Here is a 16,900-nt window from a genome sequence, read left to right on the forward strand (position 1 = left end):
TACGGAATTCACTCCAATTGAGTGATGATGACATGGAATCATATTAAATAATAAGCCATTGATTCCAAAAAGTAGAATATCATGCAAAGAATATTCTCATATTCGTAAAAATGAATTATCATCTCAAATAATGGCCGGGTGGACAATGCACTCGGTAAAAGTGAAAAAGAAAAAAAAAATATAATGGATTTTGTGTTTGGTCCGATCCGGTCCGGCCCAGCCCGGCCTATTTACCATGCCGAGCCTTTTTCTTCTTTATTCAAAATCTTCGTGTATCCTTCCTTATTCAAAAGCTTGGACTCAATTTCCGGTTCATTGTCCGGTTTAGAAACAACAAATCGAGCCGTTGAGATGAAATGCACGTCAATTCCCAACTAGAACGGTAAATGAATCAAGCGTTTGTGAACAAATTTGATGTTCAACTTGATAAAAATTTATTTATGTTAATTCAATATATAAAAGATTAATTAAATAAACAAGCTTGAACAGCTTATTAAACTAAACAAATAAGCTTGAACACATATGTGTTATGTTCGTTAACGTTTGTGATTCATTAATAAAACTCTTTTCAATATACTAAATAAATAATAAAATAAAATAAACAAATAAGTTTAAATTATCAAGTTCAATAATCAATCAAATAACTAAAGTTTTCAAACAATCAAATAAATTTGAATTGAGAGTTCAATAACATCTAAACAAACTAAGCTTAAACTAAGCTCAAGCCAAGCTTGAACCAAACTCAAGCCAATCTTGAATTGAGAGCTCAATAGCATCTAAACAAGTAAGCTTAAGCCAAACTTTAAACAAGCTCATAAAAAATAAACTAAGCTAAGCTTGAACAATCATTTCAAAAACTTGATTCATTTTAAGCTTGGCTCGGCTCGGTTACATTATCAAATAAGTTTGAATACCCCAAACCTTAGCTCGACTCAATTCGTTTACAGCCCTATTCCCAACAACCAAAGATGATAATTTCCTCAAGGATTCGATCCGAATCCAAGAGGATATATCATTTATATATAATATTTGATCTTATGATTTTTTATCAAAAGAAGCGGTCACGTTTCTTTATTTATCAAAAGAAACATTTTAATTTCAAAACTATCAAAAAGAACATAAAAAATAGTATTATTCCCTTCTTACCCCTACTGCCAACCTCCTAAATCTCACAATGTTTTTCAATATATGGGCATGATATGGAAAATATCAGGCCCATGTTTGGCCTGATATTTTCTATATCAGGCTCAACATATATGATATGGGAAAATATTAGGCTTAGTGTAGGTCTAATATAGAAAATATCAGGCCCGAAGTAGGTTTGATATAGGAAAATATCAGACCCACCGTAAACCTGATATGAGAAAATATCAAACCCACCGTAGACCTGATATGAGATCGTATCAGGCCCAACGGTGAGCTTGATATGGGAAAATATCAGACCCACCGTTGGCCTGATATGAGATCGTATCAGACCCAACGGTAAGCTTGATATGGAAATATATCAGATCCTTTTTAATTCTGGAGAGAGGAGATCCATTGAAAACGACGAGAGAGAGGGGATTATTATTAAAAAAATATTAATAATAGTGTCATTAAATAATATTGGTAATAATATTAATATTAATTTTAAAAATATTAATAATAAAATTAATATTAATATTATCGTTAATACTAATAGTAAAATAATAATAGTATAAAATTTATTACGGGAATAGGAGCAAGGATGAGAATTAATCACATTGGGATTCTCCGAATACGAAAAAATAGAGATAAGATAGGGATGAGATTCAGGTATTCAAAAACGGGAATGAGGATGATAAACAAGTCTCCACCCCGTCATATTATCATCCTTAAATAAATATCCTATGCCTAACGAATAAGGGGTTTGAGAATATATAATCTGATTTAAATCCGACTTTTATTGTCATCCCTAGATTCATTATATTATTCTAATTAATTATTAATTAAATTAGACTCTGCCAGCTGTCGCACTAATGTAACGTGTTTTGTGCTAATGAAATAGGATTAGCTATAACGACATTGTTAAAATTTTGGAAGATGTTTTACAAAAAATATTATATCCAGTAATTATTGTTAAGGGGTAGTTTGGCAGAAGTGGTAGAACACGAGGGGCATTTTGGGAAACGAGGTTTCCGACGGCACCTCAGCAGAGCGCGCAGGAGGCGTTCGGAATGGGGATCGCAAAAGCCGAAGAGATTGGAGAGGTTTTTGCTTCGTTTTGATCGCGTCGGAGGACGAAAGGGATTTGAACTAGGGTTCTCTTGTTTTGGAGTTATCTGGCCAGCGAAATTTCGATTTGGAAGCAGCTTTTAACACTGTCGGCCTGCGTCTGGATTCATCCGCTCCCCTGGCTTACTCCGGGAGTCTGACCGACGGCGTGGATTTGGAAGGGAACAGCGCCCTGCCGAGGCGAAAAGTTTGGTTTTAGATGGATTTCGACAGCGTCGTCGAGCTTGGGGTTCTAGTGTGACGCTTCTTCTGCACTTCCTGCGTCGTGGTGGTTTTGCAAGGTGTCGGGAAGGGTTGTGTTGCTCAGACTCATCTGCAGTTGATTTTCGTGGGGTGGATGAAGGAGACGATTCTTTCTTCCGATTTCATAAGAATCTTCAAGGCTTTTTTTGACGTCCTTTTTTCGATTCCCTGAACAAGATACCTTGTTGCTGCCGAGAAGAAGCTCTTTTAACAGAGTTTAGGGTTTCTAGCAATCTGATTTGGGAGTTCAAAGAGCGTTGCAGTACATCATCCACTTGTCACTGTCCGTTTCCTTGTGAAAAGCAGCGAGCACATTTCTATTAATTCATTGCATTTTCCCATTCGTTTACTTTGGAAAACCACCTTTTGCTTTGTATGAAATCACCGCATCGTCTGAGCAAGTACTATGCAGTTCCTCTGTATGAGTTGGACTTAGACCAGAAATTTTGGATATAAAGAGACGGCGATGGTAACGAACAAGGAAAGTAATAGTTCTCTGGTTGGTCAAAGTGAAAGCATTTGATCTGCTGGGTCAAAAGCGTCCTTTTGGATCGCTTTAAACATAGAAAATAGTTCTCCGTGGTGTGGTTCAGATGATGGTCATCTGCAATGGCTTCCCCCTCGTAGGTCCGACCAGTGGAACAGGGAAAGAAAAGACCTATCTTTATTTCTCTTCTTGTTTTTTCTCGTCTTATGGAGGTTCATACAAGTAAACATGACCGGGAGAAATTGACATGCAGCCAAGAGCTTATCTAAGAAAGTTCTTCTTGAGTTAGGGAGAAATGAGTACCAATCAGCAGCCAGAGCAGGGGAAGAGTGTCAAGGGTCTTGATGCTACTGTGAAGGTTGTTGTTGCAATCAGGGCTTCAAAAGAGATCCCAAAGACAGCACTTGTATGGGCTTTATCACATGTTGTTCAGGCTGGAGATTGCATAATGCTCTTGGTTGTGGTTCCTTCGCACAGTTCCGGTACCATTTTCTAGCTTCTCTTGGTGTTCATTTCTCTAGTTTTCTGTTCTCTTATATTTCTTTCTCAACTTAAGAAGAAACTTGATAGTTAGCTAGCCATTGGTTATGATTGTTTCAAATCGGTTGTCTTGCTCATTTGGTTACTCACAAGTCACTATGCCTAATGTTGTTAGACTCTTTTTTTTTTGTTGGAATTGGAAATCAACGAGGTGGATTTGATATTTCATGTTCCTGCTGTAAAATATATTAGTCAATCATAATGCTTTATATTGTATATAATTTTTCATCTTAGTAGATGGCATATATTTGCCAAAGCATCACAACCAAACTCTTTGTGGCTGTGGATTTTTTTCCTTTTAATGTAATTACTAAACTATGTGATGCTAGCACATTTTGTCTTCGCTGGTGTATGATTGATCTGCTTTATTAAATTTTTTATTTGTTTAGGTAGAAAACTATGGGGATTTCCGAAATTTGCTGGTGACTGTGCTAGTGGCTATGGGAAATCACAACCTGGAACACCTTCGGAGCAGAAGTCTGACATTACTGATTCCTGCTCTCAAATGATGCTGCAACTTCGTGACATTTATGATTCAAACAAGGTTAGTTGCTTATGCCAATCCTCTATAGTCTTCCTTAAATTTTCCCATTGAATGTGCCTAATTCCTTTTCGTTGTAGATAATTGTCAAGATAAAGATTGTTTCTGGATCACCTTGTGGTGCAGTGGCTGCAGAATCCAAACGAGTCCAGGCGAACTGGGTAGTGTTAGACAGGAAATGATCTACCCGAACTTTTTTTTTTTGACAACCGGCTTCTCTTATATGCAACATGAGCTAATTATGCTGCTTTCTCATTTTGATATCTTGATGCTATTTCTTTCTACAGACAGCTGAAGAATGAAGAGAAGTGTTGCATTGATGAATTACAATGTAACATAGTAGTAATGAAACGCTCCCAACCTAAAGTTCTTCGCTTGAATTTAGTAGGATCTGATGATGCAGAGATGCAATTACTTTGTCAAGTACCCTCAGAGTTAGATAGCTCAAAGGCTTCTGCCAGCAACAAAGATTCTCAAAAATCTATTAGAGGACTAGTTGTGACACCAACTAGTAGTCCTGATTTAGAGACATTATCTACTACTACTGAAGCTGGAAGTTTGTCAATGTCAAGTTCAGATCCTGGAACCTCTCCTTTTTTTGCCATTGAAGCAATCAGTTGTTCTCAGAAAGAGGAGCATATAGCTCCAAAAGATATAAGGAACATAGATATATCTTCCTCCAATTCTGATAGTGAGAATCTTAGCCCTGGTAAAGCAAAATTTGAGCCCTGGATAGCAGAGATTTTTGGAGGTGGCTGCCCATTGCCAAGGGAAATTCATGAACAATCTCCATCATTTAATAGTAGTGCTCGTACGTCTACAGCCGAAGCCTTGTTGGATAAACTTTCTAAGCTGGACAGAGAATATGAAGTTGGTTCTGTGAGTTGTAAATTAGATTTGAACTTCAGTGGAAATGTCAGAGAAGCTATTTCTCTCTCAAGAAATCCACCTCCAGGACCACCTCCTCTATGCTCCATATGCCAGCACAAGGCACCTGTATTTGGAAAGCCTCCTAGGTGGTTTAGCTACTCAGAGCTAGAACTTGCTACTGGTGGGTTTTCGCAAGCAAATTTCTTGGCTGAGGGAGGGTTTGGATCTGTACATAGAGGTGTCCTTCCAGATGGTCAAGCAATTGCAGTCAAGCAACATAAACTTGCTAGTTCGCAGGGCGATCAAGAATTCTTCTCAGAGGTGGAAGTGCTAAGCTGTGCACAACATCGGAATGTGGTGATGTTAATTGGATTTTGTGTAGAAGATAGGAGGAGGTTGCTGGTATATGAATACATTTGTAATGGATCGTTGGATACTCATCTCTATGGTCAGTACTAAATTCATTTAAATCCTTTTAATTACTACACTATTAAGAATAAGGTACATTATATATCAATGTTACACAAATCTTCTGAGAATGAAACTCCTCTTCATAATAAAACTGTACTTACGGTCACTGGCAGAAATTGGCTATGACCACATAGTAGTGCTCTAATATGTTTAAGACATGAATGTCAAAAGTTTCTGAATGAATATTCTCCAAAATCTTGTTTTTTGTAATGATTGCACTTTATACTAATATCCATCTAAATGTTTCGTACTTAAAAATAAATTGCTGCATGTGGTGAATTTGTTCTGATCTAGAAGATCATAAACCTTTATTCCTGTAGGTCGTAAGCAAGAACCATTGGAATGGTCTTCTCGGCAAAAAATTGCTTTAGGAGCTGCTCGAGGTTTGAGATATCTTCATGAAGAGTGCAGAGTTGGTTGCATAGTCCACCGAGATATGAGGCCAAATAACATTCTTATAACCCATGATTTTGAACCATTGGTATGGTTTCAAATTCCCTGCAGCAAAAATTGAGTTGATGTGGATTTATTGGTTTTCTCACATAATATTCTTAGAGTGTTAGACGTAATTACAACATTTCTGTTTGAGATATCACTCTTTACGCTGCTTTCTAAATAGCCTTGAATCCTACCGTGCTTAATTCAGTTTAACCCTGATGAAAGCTTTTGAATGTTGTTCTTCCTGTTCTTAGTCCCCTTTAGTTTTGAAAGTTTGCTGCTGTTTGGCTATCCATGATAAGAACATAATCGTGCCACAACTATCTTGTTTTGTTGAGATGCAAACTGACCAAGAAAAGCAGCACTAGTACCTAATACATGCTGCTATGAGTATAATGATATTAGATACAAACTCTGCCAATGTTTTGCAACCTAGTTTCATATAAATTCCATTTGCCCCTCAAGAATCTGAAGCTAATATCCTCTAACAGTTTGGAGTGTGATTATTTTGACATAAAGACACCTGACCTTTTAATGTGTAACTCAAAGGTTGGCGATTTTGGCTTAGCAAGATGGCAGCCAGATGGTTATCTTGGTGTCGAAACAAGAGTGATAGGAACCTTTGGGTAAATCTTGCACCATAGCAAAAAACTTCTACCTCAGTGATTGGACTATTAATCTAAAATCATCTCTATTTGTAGATATCTAGCACCTGAATATGCTCAAACCGGGCAAGTTACAGAAAAAGCCGATGTATATTCCTTTGGAGTAGTCCTGCTGGAGCTTGTGACTGGACGGAGAGCTGTTGATATAGACCGACCAAAGGGTCAGCAGTGCCTCACAGAATGGGTGAGTGGAAACTTTTTTGTTTCCAAAATTCCTCTGTACTTCATTAATCACTGGCTCAATTCTTTGTTTACTTGTGAAATTGAAATTTTTTAGTAATGATAGCATCTCATTTTTGCGGGACTTTCTGTTTCTACGATTAAATTTACTTTTAGTAGCGCACGGCGCAGGTATTATACTATCTAGTATACATTCAAGCTTTGTCTTGGTTGAACAGGCACGCCCTTTGCTCGAAGAATATGCTATGGAAGAGTTTATAGATCCTTGTTTAGGTAATGATTACTCTGACGACGAAATACACTGGATGTTGCACGCTGCGTCTTTGTGCATTAGACGAGATCCTCATGCCAGGCCTCGGATGTCCCAGGTACGTCCTTAAGAGTTTTGCAGCTCAGAGTACGCGAAGAAAATTGATTTCCTTAGGTTTAACAATGAATTTACCCGCGAAGGTTCTTAGGATTTTGGAGGGCGACTTGAAGGATTCTTGCTACACTTCAACGCCAAGGTATGCCAATGGAAACAAGAGCGACCTCAGCAACAACAATATTCCTATCGTGTGGTAGAAGGTGAAATCGTTTGCCCCCAGCGCCTCCGACCTCATGCCATCACGAGGGAGATAAATCACGACAGCCGAGAAGGCAAATGGTGGTGAGGTGAGTTGCACGGGATCTAGGGATTTACGATCCGACAGTCCTGTGGTTCGACCCCGCAATCTCATGGGGCAAGCATGTCACCACTTACTATCTCGGATGACCTGTGGGATCAACAATATTCCTATAGTGAAACAAACTTTGGAGGTTTTGTCTCAAAAAGACCACCAAACGATACTTCACAAACAGCCTGGGAGCAAGGAAGAGTGTTAATGCCACATTCTTGATCTAGATTTTGTCACATCGTTAGATTGCAATGTAATATTAGCTTTATTTGGGTCGTACTACTCTTTCTTGGCTTATAAAAAGCTTGTCTTTGTTATCTCTTGATCTTGTTTCTACATAGTTTTGGGATAAATAATATCAACAATTTTATGATCTTTACCAACTGAACTAGTTACCATCCTTTATTATTTATGTTTGTCACTAGTTCCCATCGAAGAAACCAGAAAATTTCTCATAAGCAGAACTTCTCAAAGTGAAATCTTTTTCCCCACTGATCAGGGACCATAACTAGGAAAAAATTTTTGATGAAGAAAACTCGACAGACTAATAGTGTTTAAATGCAAGTAGCAAACATATTTAAGAAATTACTGTTAATGAGACAGCTTCAGTATAGAAAGTTTAAGCGAACCGAAGAACCGAACCGACACACATTGATTTCTCAGGAGACGCGGCAAGTCTTAACTTAAGAACTAAAAATCTCTAAAATTTTCGCAGGCTGATAAAAACTCAATCTAAAACTTAATAATAATGCTCTACTTCCCACCGAGTGTGGGAAACTGGCCAGGATCTTCAATTGATGGCGCAGCAGCTGGGAAGCTTGAGCCTCCGCCACTGTAGCTGCCTCTCGATGGTGCACGGTCGCCTCTTCCCCTGCCACGCCCACGGCCACCCGGACTGTAGTACTGTTTACCTTCGCCGGTCTTGAAGAACTCGTTCATGTTCAAAGGCTATAAACAAAAATTCAAATTTCAATACTAACAAAAAGGGAGAATCTCAAAGAACTGATAATATCATGTAAAGACGCATCGCGTAGGTACTTTTTTGCTCCGTTCATCACGATCAGTGTTTTCTTTCTTTTTCCCAGCATCCTTGTCCGAGCCCTGAAAGATGTATCATATAACAATAGCGAAATTGTAGACGACTGGTCGTCAATAAAAGGCCTTAGCAGTGAGCATACCAATTTAACAAAAATAGGATCGACTTCTTTTTTCGTTGATAGTAGCTGCATGGACTGCAAGTCCTTGTCAATTTCAACCTTTCTCTCCTCGGCTTTTAATGCAAGCAAAGCTTTTCTTTTCTCCTCTTTGATTTTCTCATATTCTTCCAAAGTCATCTCCTATACAGTATAATTAAACAGATCATGTTGTTTAGTTACTGATTTCTACATCTGGAATGAACAGAGTAAGAAAGAAGGCAGTAGCAGTAATAGAAGATCCATACAGAATCACCCTTTGACAGATACAATTACTTTTAAATTTGACTCTATTACTTATGTCAAGCAAAACAAATAACTAAAGAAAGACATGGAGAATTGCTCAATACATTATAGTGCTTAATGATGCAAATGCTAACTTCAGTAGTTTAATATTAAGAGACCGGCAGTCGATGTTTACATAAACAAATAAAAGACTTCTAAATGCCACTCATGATGTAAAAGGGTCATATCTATGAGATTCAGAAGGCAATCTTGAGTCACAAAGCAAAGAGTTCTCAAGAAAAATTTCAGTCAAATAATATATGATCTTTGTTAATACAATTTTATAACTGTTACAAAATTATAGTTGGTCACTCAAAGTTCAAAAAGACAATATGATTATTTAATCTAACATTAGAGAACAAACCATAGTAGGCAGTAACAGAAAGTGTATACAGCGGCAAGACAATAACAAAAGTTGATTAAAAAGAACCGAATGATAAAACAAATCATACGTATACCTTGATTCAGTCACATAGGAAGCTAGTTTTATTTTACTCTCCAGACTGGTTTTACTGTTTTTATTTTAAAGAAATGAACTGATATTTTAACAAAAAGACAGATTGAAATTTCAACAACTAAAATAGTGGTTTTCTTTGAATTATGATGGGATGCAAACTTGATGGTGATGGTGGGTGACTACATAGTTATTTAAGGTATGAGGGCGCCCAAAAGCGCATAGCATAGGTGCTATGGGGTTGAGGTGCACAACCCAAGGTGAGACACATGCCTTACCGAAGTAAGGTGCTCTGGTATAAATTTTTGCAATTCAAATATATATATATAGGGAATTTCTACTAAAATATTGCACTAACAAAACTATAATTCATAAAATATTAAATAATAATGTAAATATAAAATTCACTAGCAAATAAATATGTTATGCACATAATTCAAATTAAAAAAATCAAATATCTAAATCTGCATCATCTTCCTCGATCATATCATTATCATCATCACCAAATATTTCAGATTTGTATAGCTGAATTTTCATCGGTTTCCTAGGACCAATTTATTCCTCCTCTCACAAGGTGCACGCTTAAGGCGCAAGAGGCTCGCCTGGCTACACCTTACGCCTAGGCGCAGCCAAGCGATCGCCTTTAATAACTATAGGTAACTAGTTAAGTATAAAGTGCAGAAGCAAATTTGATCAACCTCACTGTTTGAAAGAAAGTTCTCCGGTGCACGAAGCTTCCATCAATGCAGTCTTATCTGCATTGCAAGAAGTTGTTTACGTGACTAAGTCACACGGAGCCAAGGCTGCCCTTCAAGCTTGTAGAAAGTAGAATTTCTAGACGAAAAAGAACAACAACAAAAAATCCCAATTTCAGTGAAAAAGGTGTTCCATACACATTGATAAAGGTTGTAGTTGCCAGAATCTACTAACCAACTGAACTAAACACTCCTAATGATGAATCATTAGCTTGATGATGACACATATGAAACAATGGTCAAAAACACTAGGTAAGCTACAGGATATTTTCACACTATTAGTTGGAGCATGTGTTCACAAGAGTGATTACAAGCGATGAAGACTTGTAGACATCTACTGGTCATAGTTGGGGAAAAAATGAGTACACCAAGAGGCTTTCCCAAGAGAGATTGCATGCCAATGCAGATAGAAACACTATCACAAAGTAAAAAAAATAAAAAAAAAGATAGATGCACTAATTATCACTTGCATTGCGAGGAGAGATAAAACACTATAACCTGCACGATAAACAACTCTGTGCACAAATTACGAGCATGATTTTCCACTGACAAACTTGATATTTATTGAAATGTATACATCTGAATGGTAGGAACTCAGGACACAGGAAAGTTTCTAAAAGAGTGTTGATGAGTCAAGACTCAAGAATCCTAAAATGGATAAATCAAGAAAAAAAATTGTGAGCTTTATTCAAAACACTGACATTGAACACTTTATACACTAGATAGATGGCCAAAGGAAATCTACGAATGCTCTATCCAGATGAAATGGATGAATGAGAAAATGGGGCAAGATCATAAAGTCAACAAGAAATAACAGTTGCTTGGATGACATCTGTGATCTCCAAATGAAAGTATACACAATTGACTAGATATTAAAAAACGAACAAGAAACTAGTTATTCTTTCACACGTGCATGCATAAAGATAATAGAAGATATTTTAAAGATGAGACGTTTTTTCTTTTGACAAATCAAGAAATAATCAGTTGAAGATACCAAAATATTCATACTGTTGAAAACTGGGTATAGGCTTTTGAAAATTGGCCTATTAATAAAATGTTTACATAACATAACAAATAAAATCTAAAACATTTTAAATTAAGATTTTCAAAATATGGTAACTTGACATATGCTAAGATATTATTTTAATAAAGAACTATTGTCAATAAACTACTATCACTATCATTTCAGCCGGCAATCTTTATAGTACAAAGGAATTATGTATCTAAAGAGAAGTTCACCTTGTCCTCTTCCTTTTCTTCAGTCTCATTAACAGCAGCCTCCTTGTCCTTACTCTCCTCTGTTAATGGTGCATTTTCCTGTTCTGGACGCCCCTCAGTTGGCAACTTATCCTCAGATTTAAGGGCATCATCCTTTTCCCTGCTCAACATAGTTTCAACTCAGCATAATTCACTCACACAACTGAAAATAAGCTTCAGTTTCAACTAGAACAAAGATGAAAGGATGTTTCAAGTTTCAACGAGACCAGAATCTTAACTGTTCAAGTGTTTCATCAGCTACAGTTCCCCAGTTACCACGCCCTGCGCCTTGACGTTTGACCTCAAAACTACGCCCGGTTCCACTCCGACGCTCATACACCCTCCGCGGAGGGCGTTCAGAGTCCCCTCCGGATTCATCATTCCCATAGCCACCTCGGCCAGCATAGCCACCACGACGGCCACCACTGAAAGGCTGACGTGGAGGACGTTCCCTGTCAGGCTTGTCAGCATCACGATCCTCTCCGACGCCACCGCCACCACCACCATAGCTCCTGGATAATCCATTCAGGTTCTCATTTCCAAATTCACGACTTGGACCTCGCCCACCGCCTCGCCCACGGCCAGGTCCGCCACGACCAGCTCCGCCACGTGCTGGTGCGGTGTTGCTTCTCGCCTCCCTCGCCTCCCTCACTGTGCCACGAACATTCCCAAATCAGAGAGTAAATTTTTGAATCGGATGGAAACTTCTTCCAACAAATTCAGAAACAAACAAAAATCATCCGCTGAACATAGACAATGATACGATGGGGAAAACATCCAAAAGATCGTTTTTTTTCAAGAGCAACCTGACAATACATAAACCAGAAACTGACCGGCTTGAGCAGGAGGGGCCGGTTTCGTCGGAAGCTTCGCCGCTGCCGGCGCAGTAGCGGCCGGCGCAGCGGGTTTCTTAGCAACTACCTTTTGCTGCTGGACGACGACCACCAGCTGCGAAGGGTCATCGTTGTCGTTATCCCCAAGTATATCAAACGGATTCGCGGTCGCCATCTCCGTAAAATGTTATCCAAATCGCCGCTCTCAGAGTGGCACCAGAGGCACTCCGGGACTAGCAAATCCGCCGACGCGAAGCACTCTCCATTAAAATCACTAGAAACACAAGGAAAGAGACGGATTCCTCACCGGGTAGCAGAAGAAAGGTACGAGTTTTGTAGGCAAACAAAAAAAAAACAAAAGAAAAAACCCTAGCCGCACTCTTCCCCCATGAATAGGCTTCCGTCCAGAGGAGCAAGGAAACCTAATCTATCCCTATTGACAATAATAGGGACACCGCATTGACTAATTTACGCACCTTGATTGAGACTCGACGGATATTATCAAGGGTCTTTTTGTCATTTCAACTCCATCCAAATCTATCGTGATCGACGGATTGGGAGGCTACGTGGATGCAATCGGAACCGCGATTCTTTCATCGTGCGGTCGAGATCTTCCGGTTCGCTTTGGATTACTAGATTTGGTCCTATTTACAGTAATGGGCCAGGCCCATGTTAGAGCCCATAACTTATTCCTAATTCTCTTTATTACCTTCTATTTGGATGGAACGAGGGAAGATTCATTAGTGAAAAAGGAAAGGGAGGGAAAGGGAGGGAAAGAAAAGGAAAATGAGGAGAAGTAAAGTATTTAATTTATCCTTATTTGAGAGAGAGGGAAAGTTCATTAAAAAATATATTTACTTTTAAAATTAGATATTTTTCATAATATTAATATTTATTTTATAAATATAAATTAGTTATTTTTAATAATAAAATTAATTTTTTATATTATGATTTAAATTAGTTATTTTTTTAATAAAAAATTAATGTTTTATACTATTCATAATAATGAATTATCGATAATCGAGTAATTAAATGAGAAATAATGAAAATAAGGATTTCAGAAATCTTAAAATAAAAAAAATTGAAAGATAACACTGAGAATTCTTAATTTTTAAAAATTTATTAAATTTTGATGATAAAATTAAAAAAATAATAGATATCCTCTTAAATATTGATGGTAAAAATATTTTCTCCTTTTAATTCAGTTAGTAGATTATCTGACAACAAGCGAATTGTGAAGAAAGCAAGAAAATTGGACCCCGGCGACATATCAAAATTAGAAATTAAAAATTTTCTTAAACTATTACGAACAAGGATAAAAATAAAATAAAAAATATTTTATTTTCTCTTTTACACCCCAATTCGGAGTGTAAGAAAATTTCTTTTTCTATGGATAACGAAGATTAAAATTTATCCTTCTTTATCTTTCCTTCCCTTCTTTCACTCCATCCCAAATAAGGTTCAAATTTTCCATTTCCTTTATTTCCCCTTCCTTCCTTTTCCCTTATCTCCTCCCAACCAAACATACCGTTAGATGAGATGAGAACGACAAGCACAACAAGATCGCAAGAGATCTTAAACGAGCTTCAAAAAGACACAGCAAATCTGATTTTTTTTCCTTTCTTTTTTTGTGTTCTGCATCGAAGAAGGCAAGCAATAAGGTTGCATCAGCCATTAACTGTGTCAGGTGGCTGCTGATTCTGAATCCTTGTCACTCGCAACTTGCAGCCGAAAACAGAGAGAGCTTTCTGCTGCTCGTGTTTCTCCATGAAGTAATTGAAGGATTGGATGAGATCGATAAGAGCCATCCTTGTCATGCAGCAAACGCCACAGTAAGTCCACCACCAATAGATCAGCACATTGAATGGATGTTTAATATTGTTGTTGTGGTTGTTGTTGTTGTTGTTGTTTACTCCAAATGACTCATTTGGCGCGCTTGGCTCATCCAATTGGATAGATTTGGTGCTCACTCAGACACAGAGTGACTCTTCAAACTCACTCAACTTCCACTCAAGTAAATGAGATCCGAGTGATGGATGAGGTAGCAACAATGCAATGTGTAGAGTGACATGTGATGCGGTGGTGAAAAAGGATCCCACATAAGTTGGGTCGAAGTAGGAAGGAACGACTGACGTGGAGGTCAAAGTAAAGAGTTATTCGGCCGGACATAGTGGGTCAAACGGGCTATACTGCTGACCAGCCATGTTCGAGCGGACAATCTCTCGGACCATTGTCTTAGCCAGACGTCATGACCGGTCGGATGGAAGGCAGCCCTCTGACAAAGGAAAGGTCGAATAAATGAAGATGATCGAGTGGAGACGTCCTTGTCGAGCGGGCCCCATTTGGCGTCCGATCGACATGCGATGGGATCCACTCACATATTTCATCATACTCTTTTTGGAAATTTGTGCTCCTGACAACAGAGCATATCCAGCAGGTAGACTGTACTTTAGAAGCTTCCAATCTATCGCATCAGGGATTTGTGTGCTCGTTTAAAGAAAGATGTCAAAGATATTTTTTGATTTATCTTTTCTTAGGATGTTTTGGAAAACGTGCATGCGCTTGGAAAGGTGTGCACAAACACTGGTGATAAAAGGCGAATATGCTCGCCCCCAGCGCCCCGGCCAACTCGTCCCAGAGTCAACATGGATGAGGTAAATCACGGACGGCTACTAGCCTTTGGAATAGTGAGTGCACAAACACTATAGTGACACTATAAAAGGGAGTTCTTATCTACAGGCGAAGGTATGCGTAACTTCGTTATTACACACGCTCTAGTTATAGTTTTCTACTACTCTTCATTTGTATGGATCACCGACTTAAACATCGAAGGGTCAACGCCGAGAACTCCTTCCTAGTCCGGTACTAACGTTCTTTGCATTGCAGGATCACGCGGAGTCGTCATCCCATCAATCTTCCAACCACATCCCTAACTTCTCTTATTCTCTGCTTTCGGATAGGATCAGCCTACATAATCAATATGTGTGTGTATATATATATATATATTTGGTTTACACTTGCAATTCTAAATTTGAAGACGAATGCATGAGCTCCACAGAGGGGAAAGAAATGGTGGGAGGTGGGTTGAAGCTCTTTGGCGTGCAGCTAGAGATGCCTAGTACATCTCCCATGAACACAGACTTCAGCTCGGAGACACTCAACTTCGACACTTGTGTTTCTTCTTCTTCTTCTTCGCCGTTTATGGATGAAAACGAAACCGGGAAGGAGATTTCTAGAGGTAATATGTCTGATGGCATGGCTGTTAGAACACAAGAAAGGAAAAAAGGTAAGTAATTGTTCTTTTCCTTTTTCTTTTTGAAAGAGTTGCAGTAACTTGTCATTCTTTAGGAGTTCCTTGGAGTGAGGAAGAGCACAAGCTGTTTCTAACTGGGTTGGAGAAACTCGGGAAGGGGAATTGGCGAGGCATATCGAAGAAATTTGTCACAACACGAACACCGACTCAAGTCGCTAGTCATGCTCAGAAGCACTTCCTCAGGCAAAACAGCCTCAACAAGACGAACCGGCGATCGAGCCTATTCGATGTCGTAAAATGATCCTCATCTTCTTCATGAACTTGAAAGAAGCTGTTGTGATTGTTGATCTGAAAAGGGCTGAATGCTATTCATGCTGAAGTGTTAATTGAAATAATATGATTTATGATCTTGTTAGTGCCTTCAAAGATCAATCAAGAGGATGCAAATGAGAATAGTTTACATCTTGAACCTTTAAAATGTTCTTTAAGGTGCAATATTCGAGTCACCGGATGGTTGTCTGTTACGTTGACGAAGTCTTCGTGTACGGAAGAGAGTAGCAGTTGCCAAGGAAATACGAAAAGCCCGAGAGAAAGAGAGAGAAGGAGAAAGCCAGGGGTTGCCCCGGCTTAACCCCTCCGACACTCAATTAAGGTTTCCAGTAGAGAAATGAAGAAAATTAATAGTAGAAGCATACATCTTTTATAAATGTAAATTCGTTATATTAATGGTTCTCTTAGTGTTGGTCCTATAGATATGAAAGAAGGTGCATACAAATATACAAACGTCAAATGCATGATAAAATAAATCTTAGACCGTCAGTTCTTAAAAATCGATAAGAGAAATATCGATGAGGGCAACACACATATTGATTAAGACAGAAGCATACTGCTTTTATAATATTATCAGAGAAGGATAGTACCTCATTTTGGTTATAATTAATAAGATATTATATCTTGATAACGGAAATATCATGTCACTATATCTATGTTGTATTATATATGAGACCTGCTTTTCCCCCCTCCCCTGACACCCTCATCACCCGGCCCCACCCATTTTTTTTTTGGACCTTTATACCCCTGGCCCTTATTAAGTGTCCGCAATTTTTTTTTACAAATTTTTATTTCTTTTTAATCAATTTTTTATCAAAGTTTTTTAACAGTTTTATTTTTTAATCAGTTTTTATCAATTTTATTCTTTTAAAATAATTTTTTATTATATATTTGTAATATTTTATTTATTTTTTAGTTATAGATTTTCACATTTCACACATTCGCTCCTAGCTCCATCATATTATTTACCTTTATATTATATTTTATTTCATTTATGTTTGTTTTTTATTTTTTTATTAAGTATTTTTTCGGCAAGAATATCATATTATTTTTATATTTGTAATATAAAATTGGATCCTATGTCCCCAATTTTCTCTTTCCCCGTGTTTCACTCGTCGCCTCCAGCTTGCTACCAACGGCCTCTGGTCGTCGTCCTGACCAGAACTATACCCTAGGGGGAAAGTAAACCGAGGAGG

The 16,900-nt window shown here is 38.1% G+C and overlaps 3 protein-coding genes across 3 annotated transcripts; 2 read left to right on the top strand and 1 right to left on the bottom strand.

Moving 5' to 3' along the window:
- The first annotated feature begins 2,117 nt into the window (after positions 1-2,117).
- On the top strand, positions 2,118-7,721 carry LOC122044970 (inactive protein kinase SELMODRAFT_444075-like). Its single transcript, XM_042605003.1, has 9 exons — positions 2,118-3,465; positions 3,913-4,067; positions 4,145-4,239; positions 4,352-5,382; positions 5,726-5,886; positions 6,393-6,469; positions 6,545-6,692; positions 6,907-7,056; positions 7,139-7,721. Exons 1-9 carry the CDS (start codon positions 3,279-3,281, stop codon positions 7,250-7,252), a joined length of 2,118 nt encoding a protein of 705 aa, XP_042460937.1. The 5' UTR covers positions 2,118-3,278; the 3' UTR covers positions 7,253-7,721.
- A 174-nt stretch (positions 7,722-7,895) lies between these two features.
- LOC122044972 (RGG repeats nuclear RNA binding protein A-like) lies at positions 7,896-12,537 on the bottom strand. Its single transcript, XM_042605006.1, has 6 exons — positions 12,122-12,537; positions 11,528-11,939; positions 11,271-11,409; positions 8,523-8,681; positions 8,383-8,445; positions 7,896-8,292 (listed from the first exon to the last, which is right to left on the bottom strand). The coding sequence occupies exons 1-6, from the start codon at positions 12,294-12,296 to the stop codon at positions 8,098-8,100; spliced, it is 1,143 nt and encodes a 380-aa protein (XP_042460940.1). The 5' UTR covers positions 12,297-12,537; the 3' UTR covers positions 7,896-8,097.
- Positions 12,538-15,085: 2,548 nt separating this feature from the next.
- On the top strand, positions 15,086-15,783 carry LOC122048920 (transcription factor MYB1R1-like). Its single transcript, XM_042610432.1, has 2 exons — positions 15,086-15,407; positions 15,470-15,783. Exons 1-2 carry the CDS (start codon positions 15,167-15,169, stop codon positions 15,673-15,675), a joined length of 447 nt encoding a protein of 148 aa, XP_042466366.1. The 5' UTR covers positions 15,086-15,166; the 3' UTR covers positions 15,676-15,783.
- Positions 15,784-16,900: the final 1,117 nt, after the last annotated feature.

This window comes from Zingiber officinale, chromosome 2B (assembly GCF_018446385.1).
Source record: "Zingiber officinale cultivar Zhangliang chromosome 2B, Zo_v1.1, whole genome shotgun sequence".
Classification (NCBI taxonomy): domain Eukaryota; kingdom Viridiplantae; phylum Streptophyta; class Magnoliopsida; order Zingiberales; family Zingiberaceae; genus Zingiber; species Zingiber officinale.